The following is a 17,213-nucleotide window of genomic DNA, read 5'->3' as shown; positions in this document are numbered from 1 at the left end:
TATTATTCTTCTTCTGTGATGGGACAAAAATTGCGTCTACACATATTTTTGAATACCATTTAATTAATTTATTATACATATGAATAAAAGGAACTTTTTTTTATTATTAAATTTATTCCTTTACATCGACCGGTAATAATTCGGACTCTGAATTCTGGGACTCCATTGCATTCGAGTTTTTTAATTTGGCTTTTAATCCTAAAATAATATGCCTAATGCCAGGTATCCAAGGACTGCATAGAGTAGCGTATTGCATCATTAATGCGACGTGTATTCGATCCGCATTCTCAATGTCTCCTTTTCGTAAAGCTGAAAAATGCCTCTATTATTATTTTTTGTTTTTAACAAAATAATTAATGTAATTATCTTAGAGAAATATTACATAAACCCAACCTGTAGACAAATCTAAAATTTTTTCGTGAATTGCACTATTTAATTTATCCTCAAGCCATGCAACCTTCAGTACATCTAGCCTTTTCTTCACCTCTTCTGCTTTACTTTTTTCTAAGACATATTCCTCGATTACAACCTCAAAGTTTGATAAGACATCGCTCAATGCCTGCTCTTTATCAATTTTTAATTCATTTATCTTTCCTTCTATATTGGTGGGTAGCATCAAGGGAGGATGAGATGCTGTTGTTAAATTAGTGGAAGATTGTAGTGGTGGTGGCATAGCCGTTGATGCATTCTGAGAAGATGAATCTTTGTTTACAATTTGTGTAGGAGCTAATGGAAATGCAACCCGCTTATTAAATGTGCGCTTAGTAGGTGTGCTTGCAGAACTTTGAGCACCAGAATATGCCCATTTTGGAGGATCATTCCAGCCTGGATCATGGCCAGCCACTAATATCTTTTGCGTGGAAAGATTCTTATCTGCAGTAGAAAATTTCTCCCTTTAACAATCATCTAGCAAATCTTTAGATTAACATACTAATCTAATCATTATTGTATACTTTATTTATACACATTGTTACGCTATCAATCTTTATTAAAACTATGAAAAACAAAGGAATATGTCAAGACATTCGTATTACTTGTTTCACTTTCGTTCATCTCCGATCACAATTTTTTACAGTTCCGAGTTAGAAAACATACTAGAAGTGAATCAGGTAGAGGTGAACGTGTTTAATTTTATAATTATCAGTAAATTTGACAGACACATCTATCACTATGTTTATTTACATAGCGTACATTTAACATATTTTAACAAAACACGAAAACCCAGGTGACAGCTCAAGTTCCAGGGTTGACAACTTTTGCAATTAAGATATTATCAAGGTTTTGAGGTCCTTAGAACAATATCAGCTAATGTAAAATGATTAAAAATAAAAGAAACAATACATTATTACTGTTATGTTGTTAAATATTCATTATTTTTAATATTTTATTATTTAAAGCGACCACTTGTGAGAAAATTTATTTTATTATTAGCGTGGCCATCTAGCGGTCAACAGATGGAACTAAGTTCGGAGTTTGGTCAGCGCCTCTATCGGGAAAACGCTCAAGTTTGTCGCCGATTAGTTCCCCTTGCACTGCTAGATGGCGCCATTTGTTTAATTTATTTAAAAAATAAAAGGTATTGGGTTAAAAATTGATTCTTATATAAATTATAATATTATAATGCTTGTGCTCTTATTTGTTTTTGCATATAGCAACAAAAAAAATTTACGAATACAGATGGCTTCATCTAGCGTTGCAAGGGGAACTAATCGGCGACAAACTTGAGCGTTTTCCCGATAGAGGCGCTGACCAAACTCCGAACTTAGTTCCATCTGTTGACCGCTAGATGGCCATGCTAATAATAAAATGTACTTTCTCACAAGTGGTTGATTTAATTAATAAAATATTAAAAATAATGAATATTTAACAAAAGAACACTAATGATAATGTATTATATTTGTTTTTAGACAATACATAGTCTATTGATCCAAATGTTAAACCATTATTTATTAATTCATGAGTTCTGGTACATTTACTTTCGATCAATTGCAGACTGGACTGTAACAGTTTTTAGATCTCGTATCATAATGTTTCTAATTAATTATGCAACATTATCTAACATGCACATCAAATTATTGACAAACTCAATACACGAAAGCAACATAACATGAAATATTGTGTAAATCTGTTTAGTCGCATTTCGTTCTAGCAAAAAAGTGTCAGGTATGGAGCTGTTACATCCCTCTAATGTGTACGAGGAGTCTTGGTTTTTATTGACCTTGATAAAGATTTTGGGTAATTCATCGTTGTACAAATATCTTCTAGGATAGCGTATTAAAAAGTTGAGTGGGAGTACTGAAACATCTTGTTTCCTTTTTAGGTTTGTACCCCATAAAATTTTGCAAAGTATCGTGCATGAAATACTTGTACGTAATTATATTGTTAACGATTTATTACACCCTACTGTTAATTGTAAACGAATACGCGCTTTCTGTACTAAAAATGATCAATACCATAAATACCATCACAAAAATCCGCATGATTCGATACTGCACGAACATCATTTTATTGCCATCGATGATGATATCAAGTATGCATTATAGCATCAATATACGAAGAGTACACGAGAAGATAAATAACATTGACAAGAATATAAAATTCTTCAATACAGAAATTGATCATGCGCGCTGTATGAAAGACGATATCGTTCGAATCATGAATGTAATATTTGTCGTGATACTTTTTAATTTAATGGATTATTACGGATTTCTGCTCAATCCCGATAGCGATATGTACGTTTTAATGTGGATACTAGATCGAATACCCGATTTCGTCAATACAATCATAATATGTTCGTTCGCGATACTGATAAATAAAATTAAATTCAGATTTGCAAAAGTAAATTCGATTCTAAGAACCATTACGAAAGAAAAAAGTCACTTTTTCATTAGCGAATCGGCTAGTGTAAACACTGGTGAGTTTGCTCTACCTGAAGGTATTTTCGTATTCTTTTAAATAGCAACAAAATTACTTGATCTCAATATTTAGGTTGCAGATTAAAATTATTAGAACTGCTCCAATTAAACTTATGCAAAACTGTGTCACTCGTAAATGAGGGGTATAGATTTCAATTAAAAATCGTGTCCATACTATATATTTTATACATGTGTCTCCATACAAGTGTTATCTACATTTACATTGATAATGAAACGTACACAGTTGATGTGATATTAAGCGTTTTATGGGGCACCCTCGATATAATAAAACTCGTCTACATCATTCATTTATATCATATATTAACGATACAGGTAATTTTTTTATATCGATCTTATCATATTTAAATAAACCATTAATTTAATGTTTGGGCTATGTATCTCGTTAATGATATTTTGTATTTACAGCACGTATGAACAGGTATAAAATAACTAGACTCGATAACTTGTTTTTATTTTATTTTATTTAACGCCTTCATTATAAAGTAATAAAACACAACACAAAAAAAAAACAGAAAAAAAGAAGAACAAAAAATACACGTATGATATAGTGATTATATCACGGCAAGTGGATGAGGTTCAAGAACAGCTGTTTCCTAACCTAACCCTAACCCTAAACTGAAGTTTTGTATTTGAAATGACCGGAACATAATTTTAATGGTAAAGACAGTAAATATAATGTTACATCTTTAAATAATGCGCTGTTGAAAGTACCAACCAATTAAGTGTAAAGTTACAACGTATATTTTGTTTTGTAGTAATATAAATAATCTAGGAAATGCTTATCATTCTCTTAGGGTTTCATCGGTTTGTAAACTTATCTTTAAGAATAAATGTAGATTATAACAAAAGACATTCGTGTTTCCATTTAAATTTCACGTCGACAATGCTCTAATTTTTATCATGACGTGGTCTCGTCAACGTGCATCAGGCGCATGCGCAATGCCACCTTACGTGGCATCGGCAGCAGTCACTATTGCAACGAAGTACATTTTCATCATTTTATTGTAAACATTTGTGGAAATATTAACTTTTGTTATGGTTCAAATATATTTAACAACTCAACGTGAGTAATCAATAAATATTCTGTGAATTTCAGGTTCGTGTGGCTTGGTAGCTTTTATCATCATGTGCAAAATGGCTTGTTCTCTTTTACTATTACAAAGCAACAACATTTAACGCTTAATCATAATACAGAACTAATGTCTTTATGTAACTAACACCTCCATTGTACGTGTAATCAGCACCTGATATGATACATGCTGTTCACAAAGTTGACTTTGTATAGGTTATCTTACGTCTGTCAATGCCTAGCATATTTTGAACGTTTGTTATTAATTTACAAATTTCTGAACGTGCTAACAATTTTATCGTTTATATTTTCATGTGACTTCGGTTCGTACAATAAATAAACACATACTGTTTACTAAATAAATTATTTCTTATGAATGTAATTTCTCAAATACTTTGTACAATCTGTTAACACTATTGAAGACATTGTATACTTCTTATTATTTTACAAATGTGTTCTTAAACTGCCATACTACTAATAAAATAAAAATGTTTACAAAAACGACTAAATCAAAGTGAAGTTTTACTCCATTTTTTAAGTAATTTTACATAAGCAAATAATTTTTCTTGACAAAATACAAATTTTCAATTCACCTGAAAATGTACAGTAATTTGTTTATGGAGATTTTTTGTTCTTTTTTTTAGGATAAAAAATGAATCCCCAATATATACAGCAACAACAACAGGCACAGCAACAGCCAGGCTATTATCCTGGGCCTCCTTATGAGGAATTAAATTCTAATCTCCCACCAAATGTTGCAAAGGAACCTCCAATGAGCTCTCAAAGTTATGGATCTCAAAAACCAATGCAAGGACCTCCGCATACCAATTTACATCAACCTCCTGCTCCATACTATATGAATCATGTGCTACCACAAGGTAACAATCTACTTCTGTTTTTGTTTATTGAAGTACTGTGTATATGTGCACAAATATAATATTATATTTTTTAGTAAATACTCAATATGAATTATCAACAAATAATCCGCATATGGTACCACCTCCACCAAGTCAAAACAATATAGTTAATCAAATGACAAATATGTCCCTAGGGGATCAACAAAGACCACCATCTGCGGTAATTAAAATTAAATGAAATAACAGTACTAGTTTAAATATTATTCATTATTATTTATTTGACTTACGTTAACTTGAATTGTGTGTTATTGAATACATAGCAAAATTATCCTCCACCATCCTTACCTGGCAAAAGCAGTCCAACAGTATCCATGCTCTCAAACGTTAACGGATTTAATAACGCGTTGGGCGCAACATCATCAGGTACTGATTGAAAAAAAGCAGTAATTAAATGATGAAATTCAACACATGTATATTACTTGTATTATACTATAACAGGATCTACTAGACAAACCGATCCCGGTGGACAATCTGGACCACCCGTGCCTGGGCAGGATATACAGCAGCACACATCGGCTTCAACAATTCCTTCTACAACTCAATCTGGTCTTCCATTCTCTGGACATTCTACAGGAACTACTCTTGGACAATATTATCCTGCTGCATCACCTGATTCTGGATTCAAAGCAGGATTACCTTTGCCAAGTCAACCTGGTTTAGGGAATGTCACTGATACATCCACTGGACAGCCGAAATTTACCAGGCCACCGACAACAGGGCAAAAATCTACAGCTCCACCATTACCAGGACAACAGAATTTGTCTACTATACCATTAGGACAACAAAACGTGTCTAGTTCATCTTCATCTGGACAACAAAGTCTTTCTACTCCGTTAATCCCAGGACAAATGCATTTACCTGGACCTCCTATGTCCAAACAGAATTTATCAGGTCCACCCTTGCAAGGACAGTCAAATATATCTGGTCCTCCGCTTCCGGGACCACCTTTACCAGGACAATATCCTCCACTGCAAGGACAGCTAAAACATGGTCAATCAAATATGTCGGGTCCTCCATTGATGGGTCAACAAAATATGCCTCCACCTCCCATGTCTGGTCAACAAAACGTTAATGCACCTCCATTACCAAATCAACAGAGTTATAACAGACCACCATTAGGAGGACAAAATTTAACTGGTCCACATCCTCCATTACCTGGTCAATCTGTAGGCCAGATGATGAATACAGCCATGAATTTACAGCAAGGTCAAAAACTGTACACACCTGGTTCTCCAATGCAGGGACAAAGTATGGGAACTTTAGGGCTTAACCGTAACCCACCTGGTACAATGCCAAACTACCAACAGACAGGATATCAAGGCTATAATAATGTATGTTTGTAGCGGTACTTCTAATATAGTTTGAATGTAATTGAAAGTTATTCAAGTTATATTATAAATTTTCTACAGCAGGACATGTACAATGCTCAAAGAGGTTCATATCAAGGTGGCGCGATTGGAGCACCAGGTGGATATCAGCCAGACATTCAACCACAACAAGCAAGACGTTTAGATCCTGAACACATGCCAAGCTCGGTAAAAGATCCGATTAAACATTACTATAATTTTATTATGGACTGATACTTCAAACTAACCTCAAATAAAATTGTGTATGAAGATTCAAGTAATGCAAGACGACCAATGCGCCAGAAGCGGTGTATTTGTAACAAATCAAAAGGGATTGGTTCCACCACTAGTAACCACCACATTTGTGACACAGGATCAAGGGAATGCATCCCCTAGATACATTAGATCTACTATGTACACTGTTCCTACCACAGCAGATATTATAAAACAAGTAAATTTAACACTAAGTACATCAAGTTATTAATTTCATTTCACGTAATTTATAATAATTTTTATCTACAGACGAGTGTCCCCTTTGCATTAATAATAAGTCCAATGGCTCGTATAGCGGAAGGCGAATACGAACCGCCTATTGTAGATATGGGAGAGATTGGTCCAGTTCGTTGCGTACGATGCAAAGCGTACATGAGTCCGTTCATGCAATTTATCGATGCGGGCCGAAGATTCCAATGCATGTTTTGTAAAGCAACAACGGAAGGTGAAAATTAATTTCTTCCTAACATATTTATTAATTAAAATTATTACTTCTTTCTTTTTCTTAATTTAGTTCCAGCAGAGTACTTCCAACATTTGGATCATACCGGTCAACGGATGGATCGTTATGAAAGACCAGAATTAATGCTGGGAACGTACGAATACATTGCTACGAAAGAATATTGCAGAGTAAGACAAGAGTAAACCTCTAATAATTAATTAGTCGAGTTGTTATCATAAGTAACATTCATTACTTTTTAGAACACTACTTATCCAAAACCACCAGCTATTGTGTTCGTAATCGATGTATCGTACAACACAATTAAATCTGGTTTAGTCAATCTATTATGCATGGAAATGAAATCAATTTTACGGAATCTACCTGTTGACGCTGGGCAATCGAAAACAAACATGAAAGTAGGATTTATAACATACAATAATACAGTACACTTCTACAATATTAATTCCTGCCTTGCTCAACCACAAATGATGGTTGTGGGAGACATACAAGATGTATTTATGCCACTTCTTGACGGATTTTTATGCGATATTGAAGAAAGTGAATCAGTTATTGACGGTTTAATGATGCAAATACCAGCAATGTTTGCAGACACTCGTGAAACGGAAACAATTCTTGCGCCGGCGATACAAGCTGGATTGGAAGCACTGAAGGTATTTTTTATAGATTGAAGAATTTTGAATAACGCGTGATATAAAGTAAACGGAAACATTTAAACAACTTTAACAATTATCGTTTAAGGCTTCAGATTGTGCTGGAAAATTAATGGTTTTCCACTCTTCTCTGCCTATTGCTGAAGCCCCTGGTAAATTGAAAAATCGCGATGATCGTAAAGTACTTGGAACCGAGAAAGAAAAAACCGTGTTAGGTAAATTATTCACATGGTACCAGTAAATGTTTTCCGTTATCGATAATGTAAAATTAATTCTCCCTTTTAGCTCCACAGAATAGCGTCTACAATAACTTAGGACAAGAATGCGTGGGTTCTGGATGTTCCGTAGATTTGTTTATTTTTAATAATTCGTATGTGGATATTGCTACAATAGGGCAAGTTGCCCGACTAACTGGTGGAGAAGTTTATAAATACACTTATTTCCAAGTAATGAATTTTGAGGTTATGTATCGTACTATATATGGAACATACATATAATTTTTTATTTTTCACTTTTTAGGCTGACATAGATGGCGAACGTTTAATTTCAGACATTATTGAGAACATTAGTAGACCAATTGCATTTGATTCCGTTATGCGCGTACGTACATCTACTGGTGTTCGAGCTACTGATTTCTTCGGACATTTCTTCATGTCAAATACAACAGATATGGAATTAGCTAGTATAGATTGTAACAAGGTAGAATTATTTATAATATGAAGTCACATTATGCATTGTATTATAACTATGCATCAAATGTTCACGTCGTATATTACAGGCCATCGCTGTAGAAGTGAAGCATGATGATAAACTCACAGACGACGAGGGTGTATATATTCAAGCAGCTTTATTATATACTTCATGCGGGGGAATTAGAAGATTGCGCATCATTAATCTTAGTTTAAAAACTTCGCCGAAGATGGCTGAACTATATCGAGCATGTGACCTCGACGCTATTATAAATTACTTCTCCAAACAAAGTAAGATTTAAGCCATTAGTATTTAGCCGGACAATTAAATTTTCTAAGTATCCTAAATTCAAACTGATAATTATTTAGGTGTTTTCAAACTAATTGAATCAACCCCGAAAACTGTAAAGGACAATTTAATCGCAAGATGTGCAAATATGCTGGCTGCGTATCGAAAACATTGTGCTTCTGCATCTAACGCGGGTCAATTAATATTACCAGAGTGCATGAAGTTGCTCCCACTTTACATCAATTCGTTGTTAAAGAGCGATGCATTGTCTGGAGGTATATTTACGTTTTTATATTCCCAATACATTTACGATAAATATGATAATATGAATTAAATTTTTCAGGTGCTGATATGACTATTGATGATAGATCTTTTGTTATGCAAGCAGTTGCAACAATGCCTATCTCAATATCAGTTGCGTATATTTATCCGAGATTACTTCCATTACACGATATCGATCCACAAGATACAGAGTTACCACAAATGTTGCGCTGTTCTATTGACAAGTTCGCCGAGGACGGTGCATACTTACTTGGTAAACATACTGCTCACTGCATTTTCCGTATTTCTAAACTGTCTTGACAATTCATTTTCTCTTTTGTACAATTTTAGAAAACAGTATCCACATGTTCTTGTGGCTAGGCCTGGCACTTTCTCCGCAATGGGTCCAGGCAGTGTTCGGGGTTCCATCGGTAGTTCAAGTTGATACGGATCGTACCGCACTGCCAGTATTAGACACACAACTGAACAAACGAATAACGGATATTATTAATCGCGTACGCATGGAAAGGCATCGTTGCATGAGGGTAAGCAAATATTAAAACAGGATTCGATGAAAGTTTAATTACATTTGTGTTCTATTGAATTTTTTTCAGTTAACTATAGTAAGACAGAGAGAGAAACTTGAAATGGTAATGCGTCATTTCTTGATCGAGGATAGAGGAAATGACGGAAGTCCTAGTTACGTTGACTTCCTTTGCCATATGCACAAAGAAATAAGAACACTTCTTAGCCAATAAATGAATCTTTAAGCAATCAGTTCCCTTCTGTTGAAAACCTAGCTTGCTACGTGTCTGTGACTGTTGCCACGTTATTTCAAGGATCAGTTAGATTATTAAGCGGAATTCATTCGAAGCTCAACGGGGATCATAGATAGTGTGCGTTTTGAAAAAAGAAGAAAAAGAAATGTGAAGTAAAACTAACGAACATTTGTAAACGTAATACCTATCGACAGACAATGAACTTTATGAAATAACCAATCATTCCGCGAGAAAGAATGGCCCACGTGAAAAGAAACATCCAGATGCATTCACTCACACAGTGATTTATATACGAATAATTGTAAACGTAAAATTGTATTATTACTTTTTATTTTAACTAGTTCATTACTGTTATTATACTAAATTAAACAATAAAAATGTATTAAATCATTATAAATTTATATATTAAAACGACATCTTGTGTTAATTGAGTAGTACTTCTGCAACGAAAGATATGTCACTGTTATGTTTAGTATATGTATATTACATAAATATATATATACTTTGTAAACTTGGAATGTTTCATATTCGAATGAACGTGAAACAACTAAACGTAATTCTTAACTATACTCTAAGTTTAACCTTTGAGCATAGCGCTGTTATGATTGGTGAACTAATAAATTTCATACATACATTAACAAGACCCTCGATTTATTTACTCGTTTCTATTATTTTGTATTCTTATACGAGTAACGAAGTGTATATATCACTTACCGAGTCTGGAACAGCTTTTATTTTATTATTTCATGCGATTGGATAGAATAAATGCTCTGTTTGTCTAACTAAAGTGAATATAATGAGCAACAATGAGTAGAAGTAGACAAAGCAGTCAGTAAGGTGCATCAGTTTATGTAGTTTAAAAATTCCAATTCACATCGTGACACTACGATTCACTCTCAAAGCATGCGCCAACCACCAGTGCGGCAATATGATTATTTTCTGACCGCGGTGTATAAGGGTATACATAAACGTGTTTGTCTTTCGGTGTTTGACATAATAAATAACCGTAATGTAAATAGTACTTTTTTGTCATTTGAGTCAATATGGACAATAATCTTCCGGATTTAACAGCAAACGGAACGATACAAGTGAGCATTTTAATTTTTAAGTCATTCCCTATGAATTAAATATAGTAACGTTCATTATTTAGGTTATTTTAAGGTTATACTATCTGTAAATTCAATAAAGATTTATATGAAAAATGTTGTTATAATACTGCTAAAGTATACCACAAAAATAATAAAAATATTAACTATCGTTTTGTGATCTTAAACCATTGTTTCTAAGGAATTTAAATATAAATATGTACTGTGTTGCAGGATGGTCACTCCAATTTGGAAAAATTAACGCAATCTTATTTGTTGTTAAAGCAAAAAATCTGTGAAACTCAGTAAGTTATCTGAAATATAAATCATTTGTTTTCATCATCATTTTAGCTAAACAAATTTAACAAGGAATGTTTTTACAGTGAAGTGATTAAACAGTATAATGACAAACTGAAAGAATGTGAACGCTTAAAAACAGACTTAGATGCAGCAACTAAACAAACAAAGAAAGTCTCGTGTAATTATAATTCTACATTAGCTAAAGTTATTAAATTGGAACTTGTAAGTATAATGCTAAATAACTCAGAAGTATTTCTTTTAATATTATTGTATTGAGTTTGTTCTAGATTAATGTTTTCTTTCCAGCAAAATACAGAGTATAAAAAGAACATTGAAACTCTAAAAGCACAAGTAAATGAATATCAAATAAAGTTAGCAGCGGATCAGCAACATATACAGCAATTAATATGTAAAATAAAAGATGTAGAAGAACAGCAGAATGATAAGATTATGCAGTATGATTTAGAAAAGTCTTCGTTACAAGGTGAGTTACATATTAATTTGTTTGGTTTAAAATTTTTAATACAAGTTTTCCTTTACAGTGAAAATTAAAGAAGTTGAACAAGAATTAAAAAATGTTAAGAAGTCTTATGATACAAAAATTAAGAAGATGGAAAAGAAAATTTCAATGGAAAACAGCAGTAATAACAATACTAGTATGTCAAGTCATTGTTATAATAATTTATAAATGATTATATGTTTAATACTAAATGCAATTTCATTTTTATATAGGAGTCAAAATGAAAGATGCTGGAATAAATACAATATTCGCTAACGACGATATAGTGCTAAAACCGAAAGTCGCGCACAAATGTATAATGACTAATGAATTTTATGACGTAAACGACATGTATCCTATATTTTGTGCCAAATGTGAAGTTCATTTAAAACCAGCTCCTCTTGAAAAGATATGCAAAATAATGGTGGAGTCATGTCCAAGACTTATTGAAAAAATTTCATCTCCTAAAAAAGCTCTACCATCTTTAGAAATTTCAAATGATATGGATAATGAACACTATACAACTGAAAGCCTACCGATATTGTCTGAAACACAATTACCGCATTTACAAGATCAAAACAATCATGTCGACTTAATTCCTACGAAACTTTTACCTTTGCATAATCCAGTTACATTAAACCGTGCAGATTATTGTCATAATCTTCCTCAAAAACCAAATTATTATATTGGATCAATACCGGTCAATTCTCCCTCAATGACAAGCTCTAGTACAAGTGACCAAAACAATCATTGTGAAGATATAACAACGGTTTCATCTTTGTTGTCACTTATTTCTTCATTACAAAAGAGGATTGACATGTTAGAAACTAAGATCAAACAGAAATTCAATAAAAGGAAATCAGAACAAAGCGGTAACTGTTGGCAACATAAATATCCAAATGTTTGCATGTACAACAGTAATTGTATGCAGTTGAATTTTATGGAGCTGTGGAAGAGGATGGCCGATTTTTACGATACCAAGGAGAAGGATCGATTTAATATGCATAAGTATAGAAATAAAAATTCAAGTAAATGTAAAGCATTTCTCATAAAACGTAAAAAAAGGTTGCAAAGTGGATGTGCCGGCTCTTGGAATGTTGAAACGGTCCCGAAAAAAGTACAGCAGACCCCTCTCAGAAGAAGGCTTAAAAAACGTAAATATCAGCATTCTATGCTACTCAGTAAATCTAATTCGTTGCTAAGTAAGCATAAAGATTTTGAAAAGTCAATAAGTGATTCCGATACTAATTCATACGATAATGCATTTAACGATGGTACTCATATAAATGCAAGTGTTAGTATGGAATCTAAGAATGTATCGCCTGTAGAAAAATCGATTCTACGTTCAAACTGTAATAGTCGATTGAAAACGTCATGTTCCATTCAATATACCGATACAGATGAAGCTGATGAAATTGAAGAGGCAATACAAAACTCTGTTGAAACTAGTAAATTTGTAGGAGGTGAAACTGACTCAGGGATACTATCAGATTCGGTTGAGTCGGCTAAACAACTCGAAACAGGCATAAGTACACGTTCAAGTTCTAAGAAGCGTAAGACTATGCCGGAAGTAAAACCTTTTACAAAAAATGCATCGTCTTTTACGGAAAACGTTGAACCTAGGAAACTACACTTTGCGAAAAAATCTCCTGTAAAAGTAATTAAATCTAGTAAGTTAATGGAAACAAGCATTGATCCCGAAATATTGAAGTTAGATGAACATACAGAAAAAACGGAAAATAAAAGGGAAACAGAATCTTCTACCTTTAACTCTACAAGTTGTACTAGAAAGAGGAAACTTCGTACAAATGAACATCAGGAACCGAAAAAGTGCGGTAGTCGACAAGTTTTGTTAAAAAAATTAAGAAATTTAAAGAAAACCAGTAAAATTATAAAAACGAGTCAAAATGTTTCAGACCATCAAAGAGTAGAACAAAACCACTTAGCCAATGAAAAGGAAACTGTAAACGATGATAATTGCGTACCTACAAAAAGACCTCGTATCGCACATGTCCCGAAAAGCACAGTAATCGAACAAACAAATTCGATACATAATAGTCCACAAGTCCGGAAATGTCAAGTAAAAGATGTAACAAATATAAACGTGCAACCACAAACCGTTGCCGGTAATAATTCCGAAACTGATACAAATACGACAGCAGAAGAAACGAAAGTAGTGAAAACGAAATGTAGAGAATATAATGCTCCAATTTTGAAAATGGTAAAAGATGATGATAACGAGTTAGAAAAAAAATGTAGCAATAAGAGAGAGGAGATCAAATCTAATTTTGTAAACACTGTAAATTCTATCACAACAAATGTTATAGACAAAAATAACGTTGACGAATTGGTCAGTACTGACGCTGATCATTCATCTGAAAATAATTCGAAAATAAAAGATCCACTGGACATAGATGTGGATAGTTCCGATAATTCTGATAAATTTACTATAACCACTACTAATGACATTGCATTTAAAGAAATGATGGAATTAAGCGAAATGAAGATCGAATCAAAAGAGGAGTATGAAGGTTCGAAACAGGAATGCGAAAATAATTCCCCTACTTCAAATGAAATAATTACTGAAATTGATAATAATGGTAGCATGGAATTAAACAGCAACGAATCTCAAGTAACCGAGAATGCTGATGTTTCTCAAATAAATTTAGATACATCTAACACAGGCATTGAAGAAGTTGTAAAGATTGAACACTCATACGATTCCAGTGATCTTAATACATCGTTTGAATCAATGACACATTGCCCGCTTGTGAAATTGAAACGATATATTAATGAAAGTAAAATTTTAAGAAAAGATAGTAGAAATGGACCAAAAAGATTTTTCAATGTTCGTATAGTAACGGGTAAGATTATTTCTGTTAGATACTAATAAATGATAAGGGTATAAAATCACGATATGTGCCTATTGTAGATAAATTCGTAAAGAAGCAATTACAAAGGCTCACGGATAGTGACTGGGACACTTCGACTCATTTGGATGTATTAGAAAAATTAAAATCTACTTGCAGTCCTCGCATCATAGCGAAGTTAGTATTGTAGTATGCTTATAAGCTACTACTTTTATTGAAATTTGTATAAAGCAATTAAAACATATATTTTATAATTTTAGAGGAATTGTAGACTTTTTAAGTACAACAGAAGAGTGCAACAAGAGTTTAGATAACACTCACACCCCGCCTGCGCCGTTAATGACAACAACACAGCAAAAAATTGTCGCGTTATTGATTGATTTAGAAGAATCAAAACCAGTCATTTTTGAGTTTGTTCAGGCTGGCATAGAATACAAACTCTTTAGGATTCATGATAAGAACAATGGTCAATCACAGGTTTGAATTCTTCATAAACATTTTAAACTTCTATATCGTTTGATAACATAATTAGTATTGATGTTTTCTCGCCTTCAGTGGTCATCTATCGTGCAGTCACTTAGTAGAATGTACACCGTCTTAGCGCGGGTTAAAAAAGATAGAGAAAAAGTGAGGATATTCTGTTGCGATATTCTGTATTTTTTGGGACTTCATGCAACAGTTGCTTTATATACAGTATTTACCTGTTGGCCAGAAGTATTTCCAAATAACGACACAACTAACGGTATGTATAATTGCCACATTAAATTGAATAATGTGAACGTACATTGTAGTTTATATTATCGTTATTGTATGTAACTTACAGAATTATTGCCAAAGTGCATAGCGCATCTTATCACAGCGCAACAAGCTGCAAAGCTTCCCAAACTTAATGCTTTAAAGAACTTAGTATCTGTATTCTATAAATATAAAATGGGAACAGCTTCGAAAGATGTGTTGAAAGAACTTTTAACCTCTCTCCAAGGTAAGCAAAGATTATTTCACCTGAAATTTAATTTAATATAGTTAAATTAATGAAATAAATTTCTCTTTTAGAAAAATCTCATGTCGAAGCCGAAACGGCCATCATACTCCTGGCAAAGAGGGAAGGCCCAAAATGGGCATATAAGAACATCATTAAGAGTGCATTACTACCTATGATAATTGAGAATAAACTTCCAAACACGTATAGGGCATTTTGTTTGCTTGGTAAGTCTCGTGTTTAACAAAATAATAATTTTATATTTCATTAGACATTTAAATTTGAACTTTCTGATGATGTTCGTAATTGCAGGTAATCTCATGCGCGTGCTTCCAGTACAGGACAACAATAATTTGGTCGGTAGAATTGTGGAACAATTATGCGACTTAAGTAAATCCGGCGAAGGTATGTGTGTTTCATGTCTGATACTAAATATTATGTTAATATCGTATTATTTTTATTTTCAATTAGGATCGGATGAACAACAAGAAGGTGTTATCTCAGCATTGCTGAGTCTGTCGAGGCACAAATTCGATGATGTCGCGAAAAGTGTAATAAATTGGACCCCAATTGCCCCCCTCCGCGTTCGAACTTCAATACAGATCGATAGTTTTTTCAATTTACGTCCTCCGAATTATTGGAAGGGCTACTTAAAAAAGTGCAAAAATTTACCAGAACCGTGTGAACAATGCAAAACGTAATGCGCATATAATTCATATCATCTTTTCTTGCGCAAACGACACGAATTCTGTGATATTTAATGAAATAATTTATATTATTTAAAAGTTCAAATGTTTATGTTCATCATTTGTTAATTTTTCATTTATTTTTCGTTTATCAGATAAAACGACCATTAGCTAATCAAAAATGTCAATAACAATTTATTGACATTTTTTTAACTGTTCTTTTATTTTTTTTTTTGTTGAAGTGTACGATGTACTACTTAATTAATCTCCTCTGAAGACTGTATCACGTATGTATATATAATACTTGCCTCCCAGGCAACCAAAGAATTTCACAAGTAAAGGAAGCATGATTCGTAATATCGATAAATTAGTTTTTTTGCGCTTAAACCTTAGCGATTTTTACTATATATTACTATACAAAGAGTACCGAAAAACTTATAACAAAAAAATCGATTTATTATGTAATAAAGTGAAAAAAACTGGTTTTCTACTTCTTGTCTTTTAAGTTAGGTTAGTCCTTCCTACGTGTGATAACTAAATTTACATCACGTTATTAAACGTTTCAAGTTAATCGTTAAAACGTTAAAAATTAATCAGAATTAAGTACCGTCCCAAGTAATTGCTTCGGGTTATATAACTTCAACGATCTCGTATGTTTCAAACGCAGAATCTGCATAGAGAAAGATGCAGTGAAACGAAACATTGGTCGGACCGGCAACTGAATATTCATGAGATTCCGGTCTATCGCACGTAAAAGAAGACCATTGACCTGGACTCAGGATAGCGTTCATTATCGGAGTAATGAACATTAAATAGTAATTAGGAGGTGTATGGACTTACTATAGCTCGGCGATTCATCAGCTGGTACGAGGCGAACGTTTTTTCAAAGTTTGCTGATCGCGCGTGTACAATGTAAATTGAAATTCATTAGTGTTTACGAGACTACTTAATTAATTTTCGTGACTGTTCTATTTCATATTTAGTTGAAACTTGGACGTTCTATAGTTCGTAGTGACGATACGTTGACCTTTTATACTTAATTGTTTACGCATTGTTTAAGGGAGAGGGTGCAAAGGACAGCGGCGTAGCCTGTTGCAGATCTGGCGAGGCAGGCGGGAACAC

The 17,213-nt window shown here is 33.3% G+C and overlaps 4 protein-coding genes across 6 annotated transcripts; 3 read left to right on the top strand and 1 right to left on the bottom strand.

Moving 5' to 3' along the window:
* Window positions 1-43: 43 nt before the first annotated feature.
* On the bottom strand, window positions 44-1,257 carry LOC128884677 (steroid receptor RNA activator 1-like). The gene is made up of 3 exons (XM_054138210.1): window positions 1,035-1,257; window positions 394-873; window positions 44-309 (listed from the first exon to the last, which is right to left on the bottom strand). Exons 1-3 carry the CDS (start codon window positions 1,051-1,053, stop codon window positions 113-115), a joined length of 696 nt encoding a protein of 231 aa, XP_053994185.1. The 5' UTR covers window positions 1,054-1,257; the 3' UTR covers window positions 44-112.
* Window positions 1,258-2,165: 908 nt separating this feature from the next.
* On the top strand, window positions 2,166-4,000 carry LOC128872928 (gustatory receptor for bitter taste 66a-like). Of its 2 annotated transcripts, XM_054116116.1 has the most exons (4): window positions 2,166-2,235; window positions 2,321-2,914; window positions 2,989-3,248; window positions 3,342-3,744. In XM_054116116.1, exons 1-4 carry the CDS (start codon window positions 2,166-2,168, stop codon window positions 3,348-3,350), a joined length of 933 nt encoding a protein of 310 aa, XP_053972091.1. In that variant the 3' UTR covers window positions 3,351-3,744. The 2 variants fall into 2 exon arrangements, with proteins under 2 accessions (XP_053972091.1, XP_053972090.1); XM_054116115.1 differs by having other exon boundaries at window positions 2,989-4,000.
* LOC128872925 (protein transport protein Sec24C) lies at window positions 3,867-10,086 on the top strand. Of its 2 annotated transcripts, none has more exons than XM_054116112.1 (18): window positions 3,867-3,999; window positions 4,650-4,883; window positions 4,958-5,082; window positions 5,183-5,285; window positions 5,361-6,253; window positions 6,335-6,457; window positions 6,540-6,719; window positions 6,791-6,986; window positions 7,056-7,171; window positions 7,244-7,654; window positions 7,743-7,869; window positions 7,940-8,100; window positions 8,174-8,353; window positions 8,433-8,634; window positions 8,713-8,907; window positions 8,976-9,167; window positions 9,245-9,438; window positions 9,508-10,086. In XM_054116112.1, the coding sequence occupies exons 2-18, from the start codon at window positions 4,658-4,660 to the stop codon at window positions 9,649-9,651; spliced, it is 3,768 nt and encodes a 1,255-aa protein (XP_053972087.1). In that variant the 5' UTR covers window positions 3,867-3,999; window positions 4,650-4,657; the 3' UTR covers window positions 9,652-10,086. The 2 variants fall into 2 exon arrangements, with proteins under 2 accessions (XP_053972087.1, XP_053972086.1); XM_054116111.1 differs by having other exon boundaries at window positions 6,332-6,457.
* Window positions 10,087-10,227: 141 nt separating this feature from the next.
* LOC128872924 (uncharacterized) lies at window positions 10,228-16,581 on the top strand. The gene is made up of 13 exons (XM_054116109.1): window positions 10,228-10,760; window positions 10,992-11,062; window positions 11,141-11,279; window positions 11,364-11,541; window positions 11,600-11,713; window positions 11,790-14,420; window positions 14,489-14,603; window positions 14,687-14,903; window positions 14,982-15,168; window positions 15,250-15,408; window positions 15,480-15,632; window positions 15,718-15,810; window positions 15,877-16,581. The coding sequence occupies exons 1-13, from the start codon at window positions 10,716-10,718 to the stop codon at window positions 16,104-16,106; spliced, it is 4,332 nt and encodes a 1,443-aa protein (XP_053972084.1). The 5' UTR covers window positions 10,228-10,715; the 3' UTR covers window positions 16,107-16,581.
* The last annotated feature ends 632 nt before the right edge of the window (window positions 16,582-17,213 follow it).

The sequence above is a fragment of the Hylaeus volcanicus genome, chromosome 2 (genome assembly GCF_026283585.1).
Source record: "Hylaeus volcanicus isolate JK05 chromosome 2, UHH_iyHylVolc1.0_haploid, whole genome shotgun sequence".
Classification (NCBI taxonomy): domain Eukaryota; kingdom Metazoa; phylum Arthropoda; class Insecta; order Hymenoptera; family Colletidae; genus Hylaeus; species Hylaeus volcanicus.
The sequence above is the reverse complement of the archived record's forward strand: the minus strand, read 5'-3'. Positions and strand labels throughout refer to the sequence as shown.